We start from the raw sequence: 24000 nt of genomic DNA on the forward strand, positions 1-24000 counted from the left end.
TCACTGCCAACAAATTGCCGCCTGAAACGTCAGCACATTCAAGGCGGCCAATCTAGAGACAATAAATTTATTGAATTTAGGTGCACAATGAATATTAATGAGGCGAGTTCAAAGAGGGGGTTCGTTTAATTAAAATCAGCATAATAAAAATTCAATGTGTTGTGAGTAACCCAGCCCTTTTCTTGCTTGCATGCATTCAACCCAACGCCATTCTTTTTTCTAGCTTTGTCCTTTCTCACAGGAACGGACACCAGCCTATATACATTGCAGCTAAGTTTCTGGGATCAACCGCTTGTTTGATCAGTTCTTCCACTTGGCCTTCAACTCCCAGAGGAATGCTTTCAGTTGGGAGCAACCCCCTAACCTTGCGTTTGATGCTGTCCACAACGCTCTGAGGCTGAAGCTTGACGCCTACATCTCCTCTCCGATGTGTACGTTTTTCTTTCTGCAAGTCCAACGTTGGATCGTATATAAATGCCTCAAGAATGGTCATCAACGTTTCCTCTTGTTGGCGAAGAATGCTTAGAGTCAGTTCGCAAGACTTGCGGAAAGGCCCTTCGTAGCCGTAAATACCCATTGCAGCTACCATGTTGTGAGTGAGTCGGAACGGCACCCGCTCAGGTTTTGCAAACGTCAAGCCTTTGTCAAATAGACAGTTGAAATCAACGTGGAATACTCCACCGTTGCCTTCCTCCAGGTTCACGTTCTCACCATGCCTGTCGCCAAGTCCCAGGATGGTGCCTACCATAGACATGACAGCACATGATCGTGTATACTTCAGTCGTGCAGCGAACCATGCTGACGGATTGGGAAATTGTTGTGTGAACCAGAGCTGAAGAACTGGGGGGAATCTTCCCATAACCTCATCAGTAAAAATTCTGATTTTGCCATCGGAAAGACATGCTTCATCCATAAGCTGCTTTAGGACTGTATAATCGGGATAAATCTTTCGAGAAGCATAGAGGTTGATAAGGATATCTCGCATGGTTTTGATCCCTGGCACCCATTCGATAATACCACATTCTTCGTTGAGTGGTGTTACAGCATACGTTCGGATGTATAATTGTCTTCGACTGGACTCTACGTCCCGTTTCAACGATCGATTGATTAACCCGTTGAACTCCATGAGGCGCTGGTCCGTTCGTAAATCGTCTTTGGGTTTGATGAGAAGCATGTAGTTTTTTCCATCACTACCACGCGCTGTGAGTCGTCTTGGTTTGGCCAATGAACTCAGCACCAAAACGTCGTCGAGGAAAGAATCGATTGTAACCACGTCTCTGGAGAATGCTTTGTGCTTCTTGACGTACTCTGACACCGCTGGCAATGTTGCTGTCAAAGAGTTCTCGACAGGCACCACCAATGGACAAGGAGTGCACTTGTGATGGAATCGAAGATCTCTGCTTAGGCTGGCATGGACAGTCTTGTTGCTACGGAAGTCTCCGTTTTGACACGCCAACAGCAACTGCTCAGCTAATTTCTCCCCCATCCTGAGTAAGTGCTTGAAGTCAGTCGAAGAGCCTTCCACCTTCTTTGATATATTCCTAAGTGTTTGAAGGATTTGGGTTCCCCGCGCCTTTCGTTCCGACACCTGCCTGGTTGTCATAATTCCGATCAAGCTCCAAAGTGCCTGTCGAGGATGAGCTTCCACGACCTTGACAATTATATGCGTCAACCGGTCGAATACTTGCGGATTGGGATGGGCGATACGTGCAACAATCTGCGGCAAAGCAGTGTAAAAGATATACGCTGGCAGCCTATGGATGTACTTGTCGAGGAATGAATGCAGCAGGTTGAGCTGCTCCACACGTCGTCGGTGAAGTTCGCGAGAAAGTGAGGCCTTGCCTTCTGGTGCCTTGTCCACCTGTGCTCCGAGATCAAGCCAGAGAGTCAATATTCTTGGAAGAGTTTGATAGAGATATTTAGTACCCGAGTTGAGGGATCGCACATAATTCTCTATGACAAGCCTTGCAACCTCACCGGTGATGTAGTTATCGCTTTGGTCCTCGGCTTTAAGAGGCTTTTCGGCTTCGAGGATCTTTTTGTAGTGCCGACCGAGATAGTAGTGACCCTTCTCCCAGGCCGCAAATGTTTTTGGAGGCTGCTGATACTTCTCACGCAAAGCACCCGCATGTGTCTGCCCAGCGCTATCCAGCCACTTGGCGAGGAGCAGTTGTGCTCGAGCTGTCAAGAGCTTCTGCTGCGGGTTTAGTTTGTTGGTGTTAGTGCTGGTTGCCGTTCCTGTCTGTGTCATAAACTTGTTGCTCTTGATTGCTCCCTGCAGGACTTGAATTGCCTTTCGGTGCTGGTCTTCTCTCCAGAGAAGCTTGGCATTCTCGATGGTCGCCGCATCGTCACCCAGCTGCGAGGCATGCAAGACAGCGTTGAAAGATTGATGTAGAGAATTCGACTTTCGAGCGAGTCGTGCACTTGATAACCACAATCCAGAAATGTCTAGGTCTGTAAAGCTTGGTCTATGTTGGTTAGGATAAGAACATGCATAGACACTAGCTGGAACAAACATACCTGTTCAACTCCATGGCTGCGCGTCGAATACCAAGGAGATATTGCTTGTCACTCATATAAGCACCTATAATCTCAAGCCGTCTGTCTAGCAGCGCCATTGTGTTTTGCCGAGCCGCTTCGTCTCCCGCCTTGGTGTCAATGATGATCTCCAAGTCTGTAAGAATATGAGCCTTGAGGAGGAGATCGTGACAGGCTTGGAGTGATGATGTGGATGCAGCGTTCATTGACGATGAAATTTTGACTCTTATGTCGTTCATTATCGCAGATATCTCTTTGGACTTGTTTTTGGCCATGAGCTTATCGAGAACAGCCGCGACCGATACATTGAAGTCCTCAATGATGTCTCCATGAAATCGCTTGGTGAATTTGACGAGGCTCTCCCACCTCCCTGTTACCCATGCTGCTTCTACTGCATAAGGCATAATCTTGTTGTCTATGGATGCATCAGTTCGCATGCTCTCGACGTGATTCAAAAGCGCCTCTGTTTCTTATTAGCCACTGATTTGGACCGGGCAACCAAGTGTTCTTACCATGCTGGCCGGCTTGCTTCAGACAATGCAGCAAGTCGATCTGTGCATCTATGTTGGCAGGTTCCTTTGCAAGTTTTATCTCGTACCAGTTCTGTACAGCGGTCCATCTACCAGCTTTGCGATGACTCAGAATCTGCTGGTTGATGTCAAGAACTTGCAGGTGAGCTGAAATCCCGTCAAGTCCGTCAGGCTCATCAACGTTGGCATAAATATCTTGCAATTTTTGCAACAGCCGTACGCGCTCTTCTGGCTCCTTCTTCCGTTGCTCCATCTTCTGAGCGTGCTGTTCTAGATGGAAAAGCGCCCGAGCGTAATCATTACAATCGACGGCCCTTTGTGCGATTAACTCGGCCGGAATCTTGTCGAGAGCTTCCTGTACTTGGGTCAACCTTTCCTTATCAGATTCGGTGAGGCGACCGGCTGCTCGCTTTGTTTGCATCCATCTCATTGCATAATCCACGATGCGAAAAACAGCCTAAACCAATTAGTTTGTGACCAAAAACGTTGAAATCCAAGACTTACGTGACAAAATCTCTTCATATCCTCTTTCTCCAAATAGGACGCCCCTTCGCCAGGCTGATGCTCTAAGATGGCCAGAAGCTCGCCAAGGACGTTCTCCCTATCCTTTTGAGTAGCACGAGAGCCTAGCAGAGTATGCAGTACTATGTAGGGTAGAATGAATTCGGCAATGGCAAGATCCCGGACACGAATGACACGCGCCAAAGGCTCGAATATCAGATCAGCAAATGCGGTCTGCCCTTTCCGAAGAAGGTCTATAACGTAATGCCTCAGCCAATTCCCATATGACCTCTCAGGTCGGAAAATAGGATAATTTATTTCCGAGTGCGCCATTGGGGCAACAACGTACTTGGAAGTCAGGAAAGGGCTGACCACTTCTCGGACAGCTTCTGGCATCGTGATCCACTTGCGATAAATATCGTTGCCACCTGACATCCCGCTGGTCGCCATGGCACATGCAGCACTGAGGTCACACCTGCTCGTAAGCTCCTGCATAACGTAGGACAGAAACCCCTGGAACTTGACATCGGTCGTGGACAGAAAAGCTGGCACGAGGGCCTCCTCCAGAAGAAAAATAACAAAGTCAGTGGTTTCTTCTGTATCCACGAAGTTGTTTAGAATCACAATGGATTTCTGTTCCTTCACAGTTTCGGTCTTGCTGGGATCCAGACAGCCTATCAAGCCCAGAGCTTCTGTACATAGCCGCGCGATGTCTCCCGGGAGACCGTTGTATTTGCAAGCACAGTCGAGGAGAGATCGCACAAGGACCACAACACCAGTGTCTGATTGTAGACTGGCATCGGAGGTATGTAGAGCTGCCTGGTTTCCGCGAAGATATGGAATCAACTCGGTCAGCGCTTGAAGCGTGACGCCCGAGTTCTCATGGCGGATTCTCTCAGCAAAGGCTCCCAGCACCTCTTCAACCGCAAGTGCTGCTGGTCTGTGCTGTTCCAGTTTTGACTCTATATCTTTGAGCTCAGGAATATGTCCAAGTGAAGGCAATTTGACGATGTATTTGGCGACAAGAGCTTCAAATTTATCGACCAGCTGTTGAAGGGTCCGCCGAGCTAGAAGAGTTGTTGGCTCGTTCATTGAAGGCCAGTAGCGAGTAACGACAAAGAATGTCGTTTCTAGCAATGCCTCAACGTCTTCAGGGCCAAGATGGGTGAGCATTGACACCCAGCAAGAGAAACTGGCCTCCCTCAAAGCATCTTGCGCAAGTGTGGACAGTAAACAAGCAGAAATCTGGAAACAACTTAGTCATTATTTTCATGACATGTGTGCTTTGTACCTACCTGAGGTCTGGCGGTGCTTGCGTAGCCCCTCGACACTCTAATCATTTCTTCCATAGCTCGAATGTGGCACCGGCGCTCTGGGTCTGGAAGGTTCTGATCATTAATTACATCGAAGAGACGTGCCATAAGCCCAAGAAGCGAGGAATGAATAAACCGAGCCGTATGATCTCCTTTCTTAGATCGAGTTCCTTTACTTGAAGGCAATAGCATCTCGGCCATTGTATCCAAGGCTTTCCGAATCTAGGGATGGATCAGTTGGTCAAAACGTCAAGCATATGCAAAGGATGACTTACTGGTCCCTTTCTGGTCTCGTCTGAATCGCCGGCTGCCTTTAGCAGTTCCATCACAGTGAGTACTGGCTCCACTTGAAGAAGATTGGCAAGCGACTCAGTTTCAAAATGCGCTGATAGCTCGTCCAGGCGTGACTTTGCAAATGCCGCGATGTCTTCTGTATCCTGTATCAGAAGCAACGCGAGAGTAGCAGCCAGATTCGCAGGGTCGATCAGAGGCAGCCAAATCTCCGACTCTTGTCGGGCCTCGGCAATCTTTCGAATGACGTCTTTTTGTTTATCGAGTACAAGCCACGGCAATGCGTGGGTTTGGATTAGGAGAAGAAGGTCGTTGACAGAAACCTGAAGGAGTTCAGCAATCGTCCGGCTCATTTGAGGGCGCTGGACCATGTCCTTAGTGGCCATGTATGCCAGATTTGGCCAAAAGGGTTCAAACAGGCGTCTTGGGGTCACTCGGCGGGCATCTGCAAGGTTCAAGAGCTCGTTGAAAGCAAAAGCAGAAATTACGTTGTTACTGCTTCCCAGGTACTCCAGGAGTTTAATAAGTACCAAGTTGAGTTCGTGCTCCCAAACAACTGTGCCTAGTTGACCCCATGCCATAATGAGTGTTTCGGTCAAATTTGGTTGGTCCTTGTCCGAGATTGATTTCAATAACGCGATCGAGTTCTTTCTGTTGCGCGATACCAAGTCCTGGCGCTTCATTGAGGAGGCTCTATCTGCTGTACTCAAATGCATATTAGCATGAATAGGAGGCTCCTGAAGATGGTTCACTCGTGGGTTTTTAGTACCATTTCCCTCTGCTGGGCGAGCTGGTAGAACAATGCTCGAGGGGACAGTATCTGGCCTGGTTAAAGAAAAAGTAGCCAGAACTCTTCCTGCAGCTATCCGAAGCTCTCTTATCGAGCTATTCAAAGACTGAAGACACCACTGGCCCAACGCAGAGGTTTCTAGATTGAGTATCTCTGCGTCATCGCAGTGCAAAATTATCTTCCTTAATGCCATCATGGCAGTAACCCTTAGGCGCCGAGATTCGGCAACAATTGGAAGTCGGATCAACTGGGTAAAAAGTGCCTCGACTCGAGACTTCTGAGCAGTTGTTGCATTGAGGTTTGAACGACTCGAAAATTCGTTTGTCTCGCAAATAGAGCAACGGGCCTTCGCATCGGATGTTTTCTCATCGTTGGACAGCGGGACCTTCCTGTCAGCCAGGCATGATACCCTCGAGAGCAGATCAAGCGCGAGGCATTGACGTGATTCATCAAGAGATGGAAATATATTCCTGTGCCAGTAAGAATTTGGAAAGTAGAGGCAGGAAAGTGACTTACAGAAATTTCTGTTCAAGGTTCGGGAAGCCATCATCAATGCTCTCTAACCCCAGGGTAGCCCCCAAGGAGCTCATCAGAACAGCCATAGGGCTAGAATCTACTTGCGATACTTTACGTCGTTTGGAACGATCTTGTGAGTTCTCATCAGGTGCATCGTATGTTAAAGCCAGCGCCTGGAGGATCTCGCGCACTTCTGCATCCTCAAAATTGGATGGGTGCGTATTTGAGCTGAGCAATCCTGGTTCGGAACTGGCATTCACTTGCCTCAACATCTGTGTCATTCTCTTTTCAAAAGTTAGTGGTCAATAGAAGAAGAAGATGTAGATAATACCATACCCATATATCTGTTCCTTCAGGCATAGCAGAATAAAACATCGAGGATTCGTCTACAAGGCTAGACATCGCCAGTCGTCCGATCGACCTGTCCTCAACCGATGCTGCTATGATTATAGCAAGAGCTAGGACGTATGATCGACAGGTTTCCTCATCATTAGGGTCTAGCATAGATGATGCATCCAAGCTTGCTACTATATCGCCACAGAGAAGGATCAAGAGAGTGATAGCTTTTTTGTGAGCTGAAGCACTGACCCCTGTCTTTCTTGACAGTGCTCTCTCGATTTGGATGGTTTTCTGTAGAATGTGAAGTGAAGGGGCGGGAAATGCATGACCGTAGCGGTTCCTGATAGCTTGCATATCTCCCAAAACATCAATCAACCATACTGCACTCTCCGAGAAAAATATCACAGTATGGAATGTCTCATCCGTCGATATAATAGGATGGGCTACTACGTTGCAGAAGCTTATGAGTTGTTGTAAAGCATGTTGCATCCGGTCAACGGAATATGTCAATTGGCCGATCAAGGACGAGCTTTTGTCGACGTATCGACAAAGAGCAAGTTCCGAGGGTAGAGATAACATCGCAAAGCTCTCCTCCACATCGGGTACGACAAGGGGATCTTGGAGTCGATTGAGTATGTCTATTGTATACCCGTGAGTTACTGCATCTCCACCTTTGGGGACGCCACTTACGAGAGGTAATTGTACGAAGATAGAACAGAAAGGCAGGGACCATATCCCACAAACTCCAGTTTTGTGCCATGATAAGCATCGTATACTGAAGGAAGCTCTCAATGGCTTCTGTAAGTTCAAGGCATTGAGCATGGCCAAGAAGCCTGAGCAACTGGGGAAGAAGCCAAATCCATAGTGGCTCCTGCCCACGGAACATGTACTCTTGGCTGCTCACTTTATGCTTGAGCACAGCAGGTGTTTCTTTGATGGAGAATCTCAAGAAATTGATTGCTTTTAGAGCTTCTGTTCGTACTTGTGCCTGGTCAAGGAAAGGATCGTCTAATCGAATACCTTCGAGGACGGCTCTCGAATAGACGTATATGAGCATGTGGTTATGCTCAACTCGATCTTCCGGGGTCTTTAATAGAGTAGGATCGTCCTTGACACGCTGAATGATGGCAAAAAAACCCTTCAGTTCACTATTCTCATCTGATTTGGAGGATTTCGTAGATGCGGAAATGTTCTCCACGAGCTGTGCAGCTAGGGTCGATGGAGGAGGTCCAGCAGCATATCCACCAGCCATTTGCCCATGATCGGAAACAGCCGCTCTGGGATGAAGGTTGTTGGCCATAATGTATGAAGCATTATGAATACTGCCTAAACACACGATGATGCACGAAGGTCTTTGTAATGACAAGTGAGAAGGGCGCGACCAACGATGTGGGGCGACGCGTGATCACGTGACTTTTATATCATCTTTACCTACACTACCTACTAAGGTATTGAACCTACCTACCTGGTACCTAACACAAACATGAGTTGCAGAGAATAACTTTTTAATTTTATTTCGTTATATCAAGATGCAGAATCAAATACCTTCCCTAAGGAAAGGTACATGTTTGGGAAAACGCCCAGTTCGATACTAGTTGGCCGCAATATCGAAATATGCTCTTCCATACTCCTTTCCCATTGATGCCTGCCATCGAGTCTAGCGTTCATACCGCACACTGATCATATCGTGTGTAATCCCTATTTAAGCACGAGTTAGCCACGGTCATACTCCTAATAACCAGAAATTTCCCACCTCCAAGTTTAACTGTGTATGTGATTTCTGCTGATCCGTACACTGCTTCAATAGCACCTTTCAGGCAATAATATTGATGCATTCCCATGCGTCTGACCCTCGACGCCCTTTTGACACCTTCAGGAATCTTCCTAAGGTCGATTGAGAGTGTTCCGATCCGTTGGGTGGTTGAATCGCGATGTACCGGAGCCTTGCCATCATTGTTGTTGCTATAAATATCGACCTCGGTTTGAGGTTCATGGCCAACCGTTACAGGAAGATCGCATTGGTACTCTATCCGTGATGGCCTGCCCTCAGGATAGGATTCGCCCTGATCAAGTTAGCATGAAGAAATCACCGTTATATAAATTTGGAATACTTTTTGGATGAACCAACACATTTCGGAAACGACGTGTTCTTGTTCTTTTTCAGACCAAAACCTGCAAGCAGTCAGCAAAAGCGGCTACAAGAAAGAATGTTAGTTACCCACGCTTCTTTCGGGTTATGCTTCATTCTATCATATTTCGTCATCAAGCATGTTCCATATGATCGTCTAGCGATTCGAGACGCAACTTCTACCCGGGTCGACGAGGACTGGTATCGACTGAGCCCATGCATTGCGGCACCTTTAACCACAGCTGTCCAGCCATCTTCTGGTTGAAGGACTTCCGTGCGATTCGAGACGGCTTCCTTGACGCGGGACTTCAGATACTTGCTCTGGCCGAACCCTCCAACAAGAATCACAGCAGCAACTCCCTCTCCAGCCATCCTGATTTGCTCCTTAATAAGACACATGACATCCTTCATGATGGGTTCAAATATCTTGGTCTTCATATCGTCCTGTGACATTGTGTAACGATTTCGCTTCAGACCAAGACTAGGATCGACCTTGAGAGTTAGAGGTTCACCTTTTGGTGAAAAGGTCTTCTTGAACTGTATGTCGTGAGCGAGCTGACCTCAAGCAATGCCTTGGAGATACCTACCGTCTCAAACTCATTTAAGGCTGGAACAAGTCTCTCGTCGGTCCAGTACTTTTCACCATGAGTCTGCTTCAAATGTCGACGAAAACGCATGTTCAGCATAGATGAACCACATTTCCCACCTGTGCCCTCGGTGACTTCTCTCACTTCAACACTGCCTGTTCGCGTTACTTGGTAGGATATCAAGTCAACGGTACCACCGCCTGCATCGCAGACAACAAACTTGCGACCTACTTGCAACGTTGCAGGGCTAAGAGTATTGAGAGTATATAGCGCTGCGGCTTCCTGCATGTTGTCAGCACTGCAACTTCACTATCCTTTGAGCCTTCGACCTACAGGCTCTGAAATGAGCATGATGCGTTGGTTGCCACAGAATCCTGCCATAGCTGCGGCTTGTTCCGTCATCTGCTTTGCCTTGGGTGACCAAATAGCCGGGACCGTCACGACAAAGTCCATAGGCGTTGATCTTACTACACTTGGCGACAGACGCTTTCCAAGAACACTGACGAAATGCGACTGAAGACACGACAGGTAGACCTTGGTGAGGTCCTTTGCTGACTCTCCATCTTTCGTGAGCCCAGATGGATCGTCCAACTTCCTACAAAAGATTTTGGTCAAACAAGGCAGTAGAGAAAGAACGCAGAAAGACTAACAACTTGAAGTATTTACTTCTTTTCGCCGTTTCAGGGATCTGGAACCCCCACTGCCATCCAGCTGCCACCTTTCGGAGTTCGGTAGGCACCTTTGCGCTGCTCTTGAACGAGTCGGCTGCGGGCCATTCTGTCACGACATGCTGAACATCAGGCTACTGGAGTTAGCGGTCTCGCAGTTGAGGAGATGTAAGGGCAAAGCTTACCCGGCTCGTGTCGGCCCAGGCGACGCCTGAGTAGGTCGTTCCAAAGTCTATGGAAACAACGATTCTGCGACCTGTCATGGCTAAATTTTGTTCACTCGAGGTACGATATGGTGTTTCATTACTATGTCAACTATTTGTGGTGGGACGGCCAGGTATGGTCCTGTGATGTATGAGGTATGGGAACTCTGCCAACAGCTCATTCGTGAACAGCAACTTGCCCCAGATTTCGTTCATGTCAACCCCCAATTGGATACATCTGAATTCAGTACGTTACCGGAACGTTCTTTATTAACCCGCCGATGAGCTGTTCTGCAGTTTGAGCGCATTCAGCCACTCATCGTGGTTCTTTCAGGCCTCATCGCGGTGTGACCGGGGTTCATTGGGCCTCATCCAACCCTCACCGATCAGTCATGGAGCAGCGACCACGTTGGTCTCCAACTTTGACCTTTTCCAAGGCTTCAAATCGAGTGGGTTGTCATTTCCTAAGCACTGTCGTCTTGGCCCTCGATGGAAATTCGGCACAATCGAAGACCATTTTGACCCCGGCAACATGTAGTGGAGCTCACAGTGACCGCTCAAGACGAGACCGACTTTTTGCTGTCGCACAACTCAGCAAAGGATTAGGTACCCATTAGCTGGCGCCTAATGCCAACAACGAAAGTGTCCAACCACAACATGAGGCTGCAGTTAGGTCCTTGTTGGGCAACCTTGATGCCCATTGGCGGTGGTCTTCCTGCAGAGTGACCCAGCCGTGCCACATGTGGCTTCATTTCGATTTACCAGACTTAATCAACCAGACTTAGAGCCAATCTCCGGCAGTCACAGAGTTGCAAATGCAAGGCTAGATGATTTGATTTTCTCACTAATGCTTCGCTATCTTCAACTTCTAACACAAGGCACCGATGCCGCAAACTCGGGAACGGCGCGCCATCACAGAAACAGAGGAGAAAGTGGTACGACAACAGAGCAAGCATCTTCACACGCACACGGACTTGAAGACAGGTTAACTAGCGAGACCCATTTGCGTCGCTTCACTGAGACCGTACTGGACTCACGGCAACAGGAAATTGAGGACCGTGAAATGGAGAAAGACGAACTGGTACTCCGTGTGGAAACACTCGAAAAACAGCTTGCTATCACCCAACAGCAGCTCGAGGAGACCCAGGACCAGGTTTTTCGTCTACAACCTAGCAGAAAGGACATTACAGAATCAGAGGCAAAGGATGCCTACAAGACTCTTGTTGCGAATGTTCAACGATGGGTTGAGAACCGTGCCGGACATGTCATTGATGAATTGGAAACCGGCCGCCTCACGAGTAGACCAGTTCCTCCAGAAGGTTCACGACTTGTCACACTTCTCAGAGAACAATCCAGGCGGTGTATTAATGTGAGTCAATCTGATGAGTTCCAAATCATGGGAGCCATTATGAACTATCTCCACATTACCATGTTTTCCAAGTCATTTTATTGTCCTCTGGATGATAGTGACGACGACGGAACCGCTGTCTGGATTGATGAGCTTGAAAGCACTATGTCTCGGCTGCAAAGAGGTTTGTCTCGTCCCTATGGATGGTGCATCTGGCAAGTCGCTAACTTGTCTTGAGATATAACTCAGTGCAGGGAATGGAGAAGTGAAACGTTGACAGCGCTGACACACCAACCCGCCTTCAAAGCTCGACGGCAACGGTATATCAATTTTGTTGTCGATGATCTGACTTCTTTGCTATCAATTGTTGTGCCAAGAACACCTCCCGCAGATCTTCAGGCTTCTGTTCGACGGAGTATCGTGGAGCCTGCGGCAGACCTCGTCCACCAGCTTCACCTGGCACCTAGTATCTATTCCTTGAAGTGGCCAGCTCGGTCAGCCTCAACACGACTTGAAGTTTACCAATGCTTCAACCTTGCAAATGGGGGGACACTTCTTGACTTATCTGGGACCAAGTCCTCTTCGCCAGCAAGGCGCAATGTCATGTATTTATTTGATATAGCTCCTGGGCTGTTTGTCGAGAGGATTGACGAGGGGAGAAAGCTCGGGCTGAAAGCAATTGTCAAGCCTACCGTTCTCGTTACAAACGCAGGGGGGGATATATCTCAGGGGCCAACGGTAATGAGATGGCTATGGGATGGCATACCATCTTCCCAGGGTTCCAGCCGAAGCGCATCAAGGGCGTCAAGTGCAAGAAGTAAGTATGCGTGTCTATAACAATTCTTCAAGCTCTGACGCGTCTCAAGGGCCAGCTGGATCCGTCGTGTCATCATCAGGCAGATCAAGATATTAGCATGCATGGAAAGATCGCTTCTTCTTTTTTTCTTTTTTTTTTTTTTTTAATGAAATACACAAAGTCAGCCAAATGCAGGGCACAGCACTAAGAAGACGGTAGACACAACAGGGAAACGATTGAATGTACGGAAATTTCGACTGGGTGCTTGTGCAGGATAACGATCTTGGGTATTTAAGGGAATTTCGTGCTAGATTTGAACGTTTTATCGATACCAGTAACCACTATAGCTTTCCTGTACAACAATGACTGGTATGCTCCGTACTCGACGAGGTCGAGGAGGCAAGGGAGGCAAAGGAGGTGCCGGCGCGCCAACATCTGACACAGGCCTCGGCCGGTTCGAAGTAGGAACTCGTAGGGTAACTCCAGGGTAAACTGGCCGTTGGGGAAGTGGTGGCGCTGATGCTGCATGAGAACGTGACTGCGAAGGTCGCATAAGCCGGTCAAGGCCACCGGGTGCAGAGTTTCTTGGGAAACGTTGATTATAAGCCCCTGGCGACTGAGGTTGTTGCTGTTGTGGCGATGGTCTTCGGCTGGTTGTCTTGTTTGGCGACGGGTCTCTGCCTCTGGGAGGAGTTGTGCGTTTTACTTCAAGCGCAGGTTGCTTGGCTTTTTTGGCTGGAGCTGGAGCTGGAGCGGGAGCGGGAGTGGAAGTGGGAGTAGGAGCCTTTCTCACAACTTTTGGCTTATTGCCTGCCGTTGTGTTAGTGGTTGTCCCAGACGGTCCCGGGTTCTGGGTGGATGTCACTGGGATAAAGGGTCGAACACAGTTGCTGATGTAGTCGTGACTGACCCCCAGAGCTCTGGCATCGGCAATTCCCAAGTTGATTCGGTCAATATATTCTTCCTTGGGATCACTGTCGACGATGTATCTTGGACTGATATATACCAATATGTTGTGTTCCAAATGAGGTTTGTAGACCATGAGTCTGCTCTGTCCGGCGCTTTGCTGAGCCACAATTCTCGCCTGGTCTGGACCGCCGTTGTTCACAATCCAAGGCACAGGCCGGCGGTACAATGCAGCATCAGCACGCCGTAACAAGACTGACATGTACTGTTTTCTGTATGCGTCCTTGGAAACGCCTTCATTGATATCGAGACGAGCTTCGTCTCGAGAATTGATCTCGTAGACCAAGCCTTCAACCCAGTGGCCTTGCGCCTCAACGACATTTGCGTACCCGCGCTCATTGATCTGCCATCTGTAGTCTACAAGCTTTGCAGAACCGATGAACTTGCTTCCAGGACATCTTTTTTTCATCTGCTGTAGATGGAGGTTGCTTCCATAGGCAAAATAATATTTGGTGGACTGGCCTTCGTCATCTGTATGTGTGTTCATTTTGAAAATCTTTCGGGGGCATCAGATTCCGAGCATCCGGTAATCTGGTATGGTATGGTATTGTGCGGTGCGGTGCAGGTACGGAGAGAAACGTATGGTATGTTGCGTTATGTTTCGTTTTTGGTACAGCAGAAGAGTGTGATAGTGGGTTGCTAACGTCGATTAAGATGTGATGGGAATCGGCTCCCTCACATGAAAGGAAAAAACAAGGAGCCGGCCAAACAAGCAGCGTCCACGTCAACTTTGCCAAAGCATAAACTGACTTACGCACAGTAGTCGCTCTCGGCGCCAACAGCGGTCGGCAGGCGGAGTGGACTGCTGGCCCTGGAGCTCGCTGTCACATTGGGCAGCAACTGAGTCAGATTTTGACAACAACTCACGACCAATTGCTGAGGTCCACGTTAAGACGACTTGTTAAACAACTAGCGAGCGGGTATTGCAGGGTATGTGCAGCTATCCCCCAGAATACCGACTGTTTGGCGAGCCTCAATGGCAGGCAAAGAAACCAGCTGTCGTCTGATACTGCAGCCTTGGAAGTTTGAGACGCTACGAGGCGGCCCAGCCCGCTCCTTTTCCATGTTAGGCGTTGGCACCCCGGCCTCTCGGCAGACCCCCGTACCCCCGGCGAGGTTCCACACCGGCATCGTCTGCCAGAGCATCCGTCCGCACCGCCTATTCGAGGAGAGAGACGTTTTGCTGTACTTAACAGCACGAAAAGACAACGCTTTTCTTGGGATGTGACGATATTGTACAGCTTCTGTCAGGTGAACAACTATCATCACTCATTGCCTGGACAGCTGAGAGCCAATTGTTCATATATCTTACAAGACAAAAAGGATATCAATCAACAGTCAATCAGCTTCATGCATGTGGAACAACATCATTCCTACTAAAAAGCACTTCGATACCTGTACAGAAATCAAGGACGGTCATCTTCGACATACATCTGCAGGCCCAATCCGCCACCTTTATCCCTGAACTTATCGACTCGGCCAACTTTTTTCTTTTTCAAGTCCCGCCTTTACATCAAGCAATGTCGATCATGTCGGTTACAAAGCTTAAACATTACAACTTTGGTGTTGAGATTGAAGCTGTTGTGAAGCCTTACGGTCCTGTGGAAAGTTTTACCAACGTTGATTGGTATCGACAACTCGCCCAGAAACTACGCAACCGAGACATTGCAGCAGTACATGATGACTGCTCAAAGTACAGCAAACACCCAGAGTATTACGGTGGCAAGTGGTTTGTCACTAGAGATGGCTCTCTGAAGAGAGAGCGTCCCATGGGTATGTAATTCCGTCCAACACGGCACCAACCGAACCTAGCTAGTCAGCTCACTAACATGGGATCCTAGTCTGCATGGAAGTCGTCTCCCCTCGTTTGGATACCAAACAACCCGTCAGTCAAATCCTCGGTGACTTCTGGGAAGCCATGCGAGTACACTTCAGTCCTCAGCGCGACATCTCCTGTGGAGGTCACGTTCACATTACACCTGTCTCCAGTCACAACAAGTTCTCCTTGCGCAGTCTTAAGAAGATTGCCTTTGCAACTGTCCTTTACGAAGACTTTGTCGCGGCCATGCTTCCAAGGGTCCGTCGTGAGAACCAGTACTGTCGCCCTAATAGCCAGAGTATGGGTTCTGGACTGCGCGACACGCTGACCATGTTTGGGAGAAACAAGAGCTCACTGATGAAAGTAGCGGCATCAATCAAGGCTGCAACATCAGAGATTGACTTGTGCTACTACATGCAAGGAAACCGATACGTGCTCTGGAATTTCCAGAACATCTTCCCAAGTCCCAAGACCGGAAAATGCACTGGCACGGTCGAGTTCCGAGGCGGTAACCAATTCCTGAACACAACCGGAACCCTTGCTTGGGTGGCATTTGTGATGGGTTTCATCACGCTGGCTATAGAGGAGGTGAGTTTAAACGCATACCCATAAAGCTCGTCCATTCTGACAAAAATCTAGGATCTCATCAACAAATTTACTATCTTTACAACGTCTGATGATCCAAAGTTCCAAGCACGTATTGAAAGCTGGTGGAAACGGATTCGCTCATCGGCCAAGGCATCCAAACTTAGCCGATATCTCCCTTCGGAGTATACTGCAATGCATACCCGATAATCGGGCAGCACTGGTTCTTCATCTACAACAGACTCGACCCAGAAACATCAGGGTCAAGGCAAATATTCTTTTGCTATTGTTTTGGTTTGATTTTAAGTTTTTTTCCTGTCTAAGATTGCATTGCAGGAGTTGGTGGAGTTTGGGCATATGGCGGAGAGACACAGCTGAACGACAAATAGGAAGGATAAATACCTGCTCAACCATCAAGTGAGAGTTTGAGCCAATAGAGGTTTTCAAAGTCATAATTAAACCATTGAATAGATCTACACTCATACATCCTTTATTTAACGCCAGAATTTATTATATCATTATATCCAAATCAATCATGCATCTCCATCCTTTCCTTCGGCTTCTTCAAACATCACAAGCACTGTGCCTGCTTTGCAAATATCCTGAACCGTGTTAGTGATAATCTCTGTGAAAGTTTGTTGTATTGACTCACTCCTTCCTTGTGTGCCAGCTTCTTGATCACACCGTCTTGCGGCGATCGGATAATAGTCTCCATCTTCATTGATTCGATCCTAGGAGTATGTTAGTCTTTCTATAAGAAAGGACACAAGTGAATGACTTACACTACAAGAGGGGCACCCTTTTGTACTGTTTGGCCCTCTTCAACTTCATTCTTCAGGATCTTACAGGGCATGGGTGCTGCCACCGAGGCACTTGATTCCTTAAGGCCCAGTGCCTTCTCATACCACTTGGGTGGCAGTAGGGCAAGATCCGTCTTCACACCATGCTGAAAGACAGTGACTTTTGTATCGTTATCTGTGTGTTGGGGTACAACCGAAGACTGAATACGTTCGAGTGGGAAGTATGATTCAAGCTTCATAACCTCGCCTTCTGGCTCTGGCTTGCAGGCAACGTTGGTGAATACTTGAGACGTTTCATCGTCTTTTCGGGAGATAGTAACGTTGTACAGGTTATGTGCTACCTGTGTCACACTGGCCTCAACAACTTCTCCTTCTTCTTGGCTGTATCCGTCCTGGATCTTGAAAGAAAGTTTTCGTTCGCCAATGTTGTTGGTCTCGCCAAAGCCAAGTGTGAGGCCATGAGGCCCAGAGTTTTGGAGTTCGAAGTTGATCATACCAAGGGCTGCTTGCGCAACGACTTCGTTCTTAATAGCTCGAGGTTTAAATAGCTGCTCTCGCCATTTGTCGATAAAGCCGGTCTCTACGTCGCCCTCCACAAAAGCGTCAGTCTCACAAAGACGCTTCAGGAATTCGATATTTGTAGCAACGCCGACGATCTCATAGGATCTTAGAACGCTCTCCATCTTAGCAATAGCGCGTTCTCTTGTATCGCCTCGTACGATAAGCTTGGCGATCATACCATCATAAGCCTCGGAAATGGTGTTTCCAGAACGGAAGCCCCAGTCCAGACGAACGTCTTCGTTCTGCAGCTCGGCTGGGAGGTACGCCCTTACTAGCTTGCCAGAGTCGGGAATAAACCCCTTTTCGGGATTCTCGGCGTAGATTCTTGCCTCAATGGCGGCACCTCTCGCGTTCATCTGGGTTTCCACCTCCTCTTGAGACAGAGGAAGCTTCTCGCCAGCAGCAACTCGGAACTGCCACTCCACCAAATCCAGACCAGTGACCATCTCGGTGACAGGATGCTCTACTTGAAGTCGGGTGTTCATCTCCATGAAGTAAAACTTGTTGGTATCCTTGTCGAGAATAAACTCAACGGTGCCAGCACCGACGTAACCGACCGCTGAAGCTGCTTTTCGGGCCTTGTCCCAAAGATCGTGCCGAGTTGCCAGATCCAGATCAGGAGCAGGAGATTCCTCAAGGATCTTCTGGTGTCGGCGCTGAATACTGCAGTCTCGTTCGCCTAGAGCGACGGTATTGCCCCATTTATCGGCGAAGACTTGCACTTCAACGTGTCGTGGGCGAATAATGTACTTTTCCACCAACATGACCTCGCCACCTTCACCAAATGAAGCCTTTGCCTCAGCTCGGGCGCTTCTGAGCTGTGTCAAGAACTCTTCCTCAGTCAACACGATACGCATTCCTTTACCGCCACCACCACGGACACTTTTGAGAAGTACGGGGAATGTGATCTTCTTGGCGTGTTCTAGGAGCTCTTGCTCGCCCTGATCTGCGCCGTGATATCCTGGGACGCAGGGAACGTTGGCAGCTGTCATGATCTCTTTACTGCGAGCCTTGTGTCCCATATCGGCCATAGCAGTAGCGGGTGGCCCGACAAATACGATACCCTCTTCCTCGCAGCGTTCCGCGAACTTGGAGTTTTCAGACAAAAAGCCATAACCAGGATGGAGTGCTTGGATGCCATTCTGCTTCGCTAGAGAGATAATCTTCTCGCCGTCTAGATAAGCATTTGCGGGACCCAAACCCAGAGATTGAAATCCTGAAGAGGCATGCCAAGAGCCAGCATCAATGTCGGTATAAACAGTAGTGGCCCGGATACCGAGGCGCTCAGCAGTTCGGTTAATGCGAATTGCGATTTCACCACGGTTAGCGATAAGGACCGAACTGATGGGCGTGTGCTTTGGCGTGGGTGACGAAGAGGCTACAGAAGAGGTAGAAGCGCTTGGAGGAGTAGTGGTAGATAGAAACCGAGGGAGAGGCTTCAAAGGAAGACGTCGGTTTGTTGCGCGAAGTGTAGAACGCATGATGGGTAATTAGGTTATAGAAGCACCCAATTCAGTGTCTGGGAACAGTATGCAGCTTGACAAAACTTCAGAACGAAGTCCTGGGGCATAAATAAGAAGACGACCGTCTACAAATATCTGCCTCGGAATATTATTCTCGATCCTAATGCCGTGAATGTGCTTATGCCGTCGGCTCTGAAGGTTGAACGCGGCAACAACAACCGTGACCGTATGGAACCGCAAGTAGCCGGTACTTAGGTACCTTCCCCAGACGGCAACTTTAGAAGCTTAGCTCCTAGATTCTGGGGAAAACAACCTAAAGGAACAGAATAAGACATGAACATATTATACAAAATGGTGTATAGCTGCCTTTTCCAATTCGAAATCATATCCATTCGGTTTTGGATGTGGGTATTAAACGAATAAACTCAGATCTTGTTATTATTACTGATCCTAACTTTGGACTATCTGTCTCATGGGACAAGAGTCCCCAGTTGCACTTCCCCACGACATATACTACGTCACCTGCCCCTCAATTGACGAATGACTAAGCCCAGATGAGTGCGTCGGGACTTGCGGAATGTGCCGTATAGCAAAGCTAGGCTGAAGCTCCTGCAGAGCCTATCTCATGCATCTTCAACCACCAAATTATTAAGATACATACCTCAAGATGGAGCAAATACCTCTCAACTCTGAAGCTTCTGTGGGTGATACTCACAAGCAGACAACATCGACACTGCCCCCGGATGTCGTTCAATGTCTTGATAATGCTCGCTTTGTACGCTCTGCCCCTCCCCCACATTGGTATCGTGTTCAACGAACAATCACCACAGATCAATTACTGACAATCAATATAGCTTCACTTGGCAACATGCACAGATAACATGCCCCATGTTTCCCTTATGAACTATACATACCTCCCATCTTCGCCTTATTCCAACTACCCAGTCATCATCATGACAACAAACCCGGCTTCTAAAAAGACATCCAACCTGGTGACTAACCCCAACGTATCGTTGCTTGTCCATGATTGTACGCATTCCTTACATCACTTCTGAATAAGGATACTCCAATACTAACAAAATCTTAGGGGTCTCCCACCGACCGCCGACTCACGGCCGCCGACCGTCAGGCGGTTCTCCTGGTCCCGAGCACCGCTCGAGTCTTGCCTCACTCCTTCTAAATATCAACACTGCAGCACTCTCTAGTATCAGCGCGACCATAGGAGGTGCCGCTCGCTTGGTGCCTAGTGGAACTGAAGAGGAGAAGTATTATCGCGAGCAGCATCTCGAGAACAACACCTTTGACGAGTCTACGACCGAGTCGTTTCAGCGTGAGAACGGGCTTGTTGAGGATGGAGGCCGCGGCTGCTTCGTAGCTGGCGAAGAAGTCAGAGTTGTATCGGTTGATATCAAGGACGTGCGCATCAGTGACTGGAAGGGCACTGTAAGAGACTGGGAGATCGTGCCGGAGGAAAACATGGTTAACGGGACCCAATGAAAAGGGTATGTTGCAGCTAGCAATTCTCTGTTCAGTATGTTATAATTTCACAGTTGGCAGACGGTAGTCAAGCACAACACGGTGCATCAATCATGAAGGTTGATACAGACCAAAACAACTCGTTTTATTTTTCCATTACTCATTTGCACTATTATGAGCCAGGCCCAGAACCAAGAAACTCCCGCTTATAACAATACCTTGCATATAATAAACAGTGGGCGCAAGTCAATCAAGCATTGGCCAATTTTCGACGTTAACTCCAAGTTTCTGTAAAGCCTTGCCGGTACATGTTTCCCGAGCAATAACTGACTCAACCCGTAACACCAATAGAGACCGACAGATGTAGAGACAGTCCAACCAGACCTAAGATAATCGACTTAACAAAACTCTGTTGGCTTTTCAAATCCACGTTTAACTTGTGAATTATCGAGCCCATTCGACGACTTCGAGAGCCATCATAACAAGGATCAGGGTTGAGGGAAGGATCCTGCATAAGTTAGCGCGGTTCGGGTCATATCATACCGAGGCGAAGAATTGGTGACTTACCAGATGACATAGCTCTGGAACAAGATTCTGCCCATGGTCTTCTCAAAGACGTTGTTGATTTGGCAAATCTGAGCAAGTTGAAGCGCACTGGGTGCTCCAGTGAGCAAGAAACAAACAATGACAAAAATGGGATCATCGAGAATGCTAACATTCACATACTTGGCAATGAGAGCAAGCATGGGAGCCATGATAGCAGTCGGCAGAACCATGCGACAAAGCAGAGAGGCAACTAAGAGCTTGGTTCCGATGCGCTCCTCCTCGGGGTCCAGTGCCTCATCCTTGGCCATGGTGTTACGAGCCAGGTTGGCACCAAGAACGACCAAAATCAATGGAACGGCGACATTTCCACTTGAGCGAATGGCGTTGGTCACACTGTTCTGAACGAAAGAACCCTCTTCGAAGAAAAGTCGCTGAAGCGACGGGATGGAAGCAACAAGGATGGCAATCAGCATAGCCCAAAGAGGAGGGTTCATGAATTCCCAGATGAAGTTGTTGAACTTTCCAGCCGCACGCTTAGTAAACCTCAAGGTGGCCTTGATAGGGGCAGGAGACTTCTGGTACCAGTTGCAAAGTGTTTTGGATGTCCCCCTGTGTAGACGGATGAAGGGTGATTTGACAGCGGACTTGGTTCTCGCTGCGATACCGGCAGGTTCCTCGTCATCCTCAAGCGATGGGACAGGTGGGAAAGAATCCATGCTACCCGCATTACCATTAAGAGGAGCAGTGATATCAGTTTGTCCCTGCTTGCTCTTTGGCATAGACTTCTTGGGCATATCGTCGTCGCTAGAAACCGCAAGCGAGACACGGGAGGTACTCGCGATAGGGGTCCGACCGGCGGGATCATAGTTTTGCGAGTCGATACTCAGGCGGTCTCCCTCATCCTCCGTCTCGCCATCAAGGCCATCAATCAAGGCCGCATTTTCGTGATCTTCATCGTCACGGTAGCGCTGGCCTTCTTCGGCGATCTCTTCCCGGTACTCGGGGTACTTTTCCTTAGGAGCAAGGAGGACATGATAACCCCAGCTCCAACGGACAAGCTGACCGAGCTGCTGGAAGATAAGGAGATAGAGAATACCACGCGCGCCAACCTCATCGTCGTTGTCGCCAGGAACCTTATCCCAGTGCAGGCCTTTCAGTGTTTGGGAGAGCGAGAGAACGAGGGAGATAGGCAGCGAGTTTGAGTTTCCGAAAACACCCATTGCTGTAACAAAATTGGATGCTCGCCTGTTGAATCCGAACAACTTTGCGACAACGAAGGATACGATCCATGATACGAATGTCTGGATGATGAAAATGACGGGAATAATGGCGAGGTCGGAAAGTTTCTCTGCAGTAAGCTGAGAGGCGAGCTTAGTGAAGACTGCGATCATAATGTTAGCATACCGAATTACAGTTGGTGCTGAACCATAGCATACTCAGGCATGGCGTGAATAGCATCACATTGAGATTGGCCAAGAACTTCTGCTTCTCAGCATCGAAGTGGCCGAGCCGCGCGACGATGTAGCCAGGCAAACTGACACATACTACTTCTAGTACAGCTTCGAACACCAGGAGACATAGGTGCGCTATCGAAGGATGCGTATCATTAGTGGTGACGAACGTTTGTAGGGGCAACTCGTATGCATCTTGAGCAAGTTGCGTCAGTCGAAAAGACGGGACCGAAAAGGACTGCCAAGAAGCCATCAAGTAGTTGAACTGCTTCGGATTGTTGTTTGTTGTAAGGTAAAAATCAACGATCGGCACGAATCGGAGGATTATCAAATGCTTATATCTCTGGGCACGCGTCCGTGGCGATGCAACTGATAAGGCTTTTGTCCGGCTTGAGTGGAGATCGGGCGCGCAGAAAAGCCAACGGGGGACTCAGTTGATATATACGAAAGTGAGGCCTTTCAATTGCGCCGAAGAATTGCGTCGTTGAATAGTATTTAAAGAAAATAAGGTCAAAGGATAGCGAGTGCGAAATGATAGAACGCCGCGTGGGTGGGTACTTTTCTGGGGCCAAAGGCGGCGGTGCCTCCTAGGCTTGGACCTGGAACGGGAACTGGAACAAGTTACAAGATGGCGATGTGCGTCCCCAATCCCCGATTGATAACCTTGAGCTAGTAGTTTGGAGGTACAGAACTATGACAACAGCCCCATAAGCTTCCTTGTTTAGGCTACTTTTGACTATCCTATCCTCACCTGTTGGGTTACCTCAATCCGGGCCTTCAGCTCCTTGGGGAATCATCTATCCTCGTCACTGGCTGCTTCAGTAATGTGCCAGCGGCCTGAATGAGGTAACCAAACCATTTCATCTGGACCCTTGTCTCGCAACAAACTTAACCATTGAAACACGCCCATGTGTGCCGTGGCGCCAGGGCAGCATCCCCCAAGCAGGGGTTTCCAATGCAGACGAGGCGACTTTCTGGGTGACGCCACAGCCAACTACTCACTAGTAGACTCCTATTGGGCTCATCCAGAAACATCCTTCTACAGGGCCAAGTCGGCCATACACCTCCTTTGTATCATCAAACAAACAGAAACAAATCACATCTTTTCTTTAACGATGATGTATTGAAACATAGTTCTGACAGTCCACCATCAAGACGCCCTAATGTCTCAAAATCGTTCAAGAATACCAAGTTAGGAATGTTGATCCTGTCCTGTCTATTCGTACAGGGGTCGGGTAGGATAGTGATCTCCCGGCACGACGCACTATTGCATTTAGGTGTGGCGCCAACTTTCGTCATGGTGTTATCTGGCACGTTGCCTGGTGCTTCACGCTCAGAGGCTGGAGTTGTTAGGCCTCTGTGATGAGCCACGCAAGCCGTCATTACGCATTTTGTACTCCTCGAACAGCGAGACAGTGTGCACCGTTATTGGGCAATACTGATGTTTGTATATGAGGCGAGGTCTATCAGTTTGCGTAGCTTGTCACGCGATGCTTTTCAATTCTGATATGACATAGCCAAATGTTCCTTACCAGCATGATTCGTTCCGATAGATAGTAGCCCATATGATAGCACAAATATCATCATTATCGCAGACAAATTGTTTCGTGCTAGGATTTCCAATCGCTACTCCGACAGAATATATTAAATCCATTTACTAATAATAGTGTTTACCGTCTATGTAGGACTGGGCAATCCTACATATAATAGCAACAGTTGTTAAGGAGTTGCATTCAATAATATGTGCGGGATATGCTTATTCGCCTTGACCATCAATCAATG

General features: G+C 48.3%; 7 protein-coding genes across 7 annotated transcripts; 3 read left to right on the forward strand and 4 right to left on the reverse strand.

Moving 5' to 3' along the window:
• Positions 1-235: 235 nt before the first annotated feature.
• Positions 236-10467, reverse strand: EDB82DRAFT_429749 (uncharacterized protein; the record flags this gene model as incomplete). The annotated part of the gene is made up of 16 exons (XM_065607684.1): positions 236-2471; positions 2524-3004; positions 3054-3528; positions 3576-4817; positions 4868-5107; positions 5161-6436; positions 6483-6746; positions 6814-7459; positions 7512-8173; positions 8532-8884; positions 8933-8993; positions 9044-9486; positions 9537-9818; positions 9870-10131; positions 10190-10338; positions 10390-10467. The coding sequence occupies 16 exons, from the start codon at positions 10465-10467 to the stop codon at positions 236-238; spliced, it is 9150 nt and encodes a 3049-aa protein (XP_065464604.1).
• A 787-nt stretch (positions 10468-11254) lies between these two features.
• Positions 11255-12668, forward strand: EDB82DRAFT_474221 (uncharacterized protein; the record flags this gene model as incomplete). Its single annotated transcript, XM_065608017.1, has 3 exons — positions 11255-11939; positions 12147-12572; positions 12622-12668. The coding sequence occupies 3 exons, from the start codon at positions 11255-11257 to the stop codon at positions 12666-12668; spliced, it is 1158 nt and encodes a 385-aa protein (XP_065464605.1).
• Positions 12669-12732: 64 nt separating this feature from the next.
• EDB82DRAFT_143718 (uncharacterized protein) lies at positions 12733-14215 on the reverse strand. The gene has a single exon (XM_025733727.2). It carries the CDS (start codon positions 14002-14004, stop codon positions 12874-12876), a length of 1131 nt encoding a protein of 376 aa, XP_025584604.1. The 5' UTR covers positions 14005-14215; the 3' UTR covers positions 12733-12873.
• Positions 14216-14910: 695 nt separating this feature from the next.
• EDB82DRAFT_143729 (putative amidoligase enzyme-domain-containing protein) lies at positions 14911-16140 on the forward strand. The gene is made up of 3 exons (XM_025733728.2): positions 14911-15290; positions 15359-15924; positions 15976-16140. Exons 1-3 carry the CDS (start codon positions 15038-15040, stop codon positions 16129-16131), a joined length of 975 nt encoding a protein of 324 aa, XP_025584605.1. The 5' UTR covers positions 14911-15037; the 3' UTR covers positions 16132-16140.
• Positions 16141-16366: 226 nt separating this feature from the next.
• On the reverse strand, positions 16367-19147 carry EDB82DRAFT_496363 (carbamoyl-phosphate synthase L chain, ATP binding domain-containing protein). The gene is made up of 3 exons (XM_025733729.2): positions 16704-19147; positions 16574-16652; positions 16367-16523 (listed from the first exon to the last, which is right to left on the reverse strand). Exons 1-3 carry the CDS (start codon positions 18761-18763, stop codon positions 16455-16457), a joined length of 2208 nt encoding a protein of 735 aa, XP_025584606.1. The 5' UTR covers positions 18764-19147; the 3' UTR covers positions 16367-16454.
• On the forward strand, positions 19089-20513 carry EDB82DRAFT_143732 (uncharacterized protein). The gene is made up of 3 exons (XM_025733730.2): positions 19089-19520; positions 19600-19774; positions 19833-20513. Exons 1-3 carry the CDS (start codon positions 19413-19415, stop codon positions 20240-20242), a joined length of 693 nt encoding a protein of 230 aa, XP_025584607.1. The 5' UTR covers positions 19089-19412; the 3' UTR covers positions 20243-20513.
• Positions 20514-20665: 152 nt separating this feature from the next.
• EDB82DRAFT_544936 (membrane transport protein-domain-containing protein) lies at positions 20666-23601 on the reverse strand (the record flags this gene model as incomplete). Its single annotated transcript, XM_025733731.2, has 7 exons — positions 20666-20729; positions 20789-22148; positions 22204-22607; positions 22844-22887; positions 22970-23002; positions 23221-23285; positions 23484-23601. 7 exons carry the CDS (start codon positions 23599-23601, stop codon positions 20666-20668), a joined length of 2088 nt encoding a protein of 695 aa, XP_025584608.2.
• Positions 23602-24000: the final 399 nt, after the last annotated feature.

Source organism: Fusarium venenatum, assembly GCF_020744135.1.
Source record: "Fusarium venenatum strain MPI-CAGE-CH-0201 chromosome Unknown EDB82scaffold_2, whole genome shotgun sequence".
NCBI classification, from domain to species: Eukaryota; Fungi; Ascomycota; class Sordariomycetes; order Hypocreales; family Nectriaceae; genus Fusarium; species Fusarium venenatum.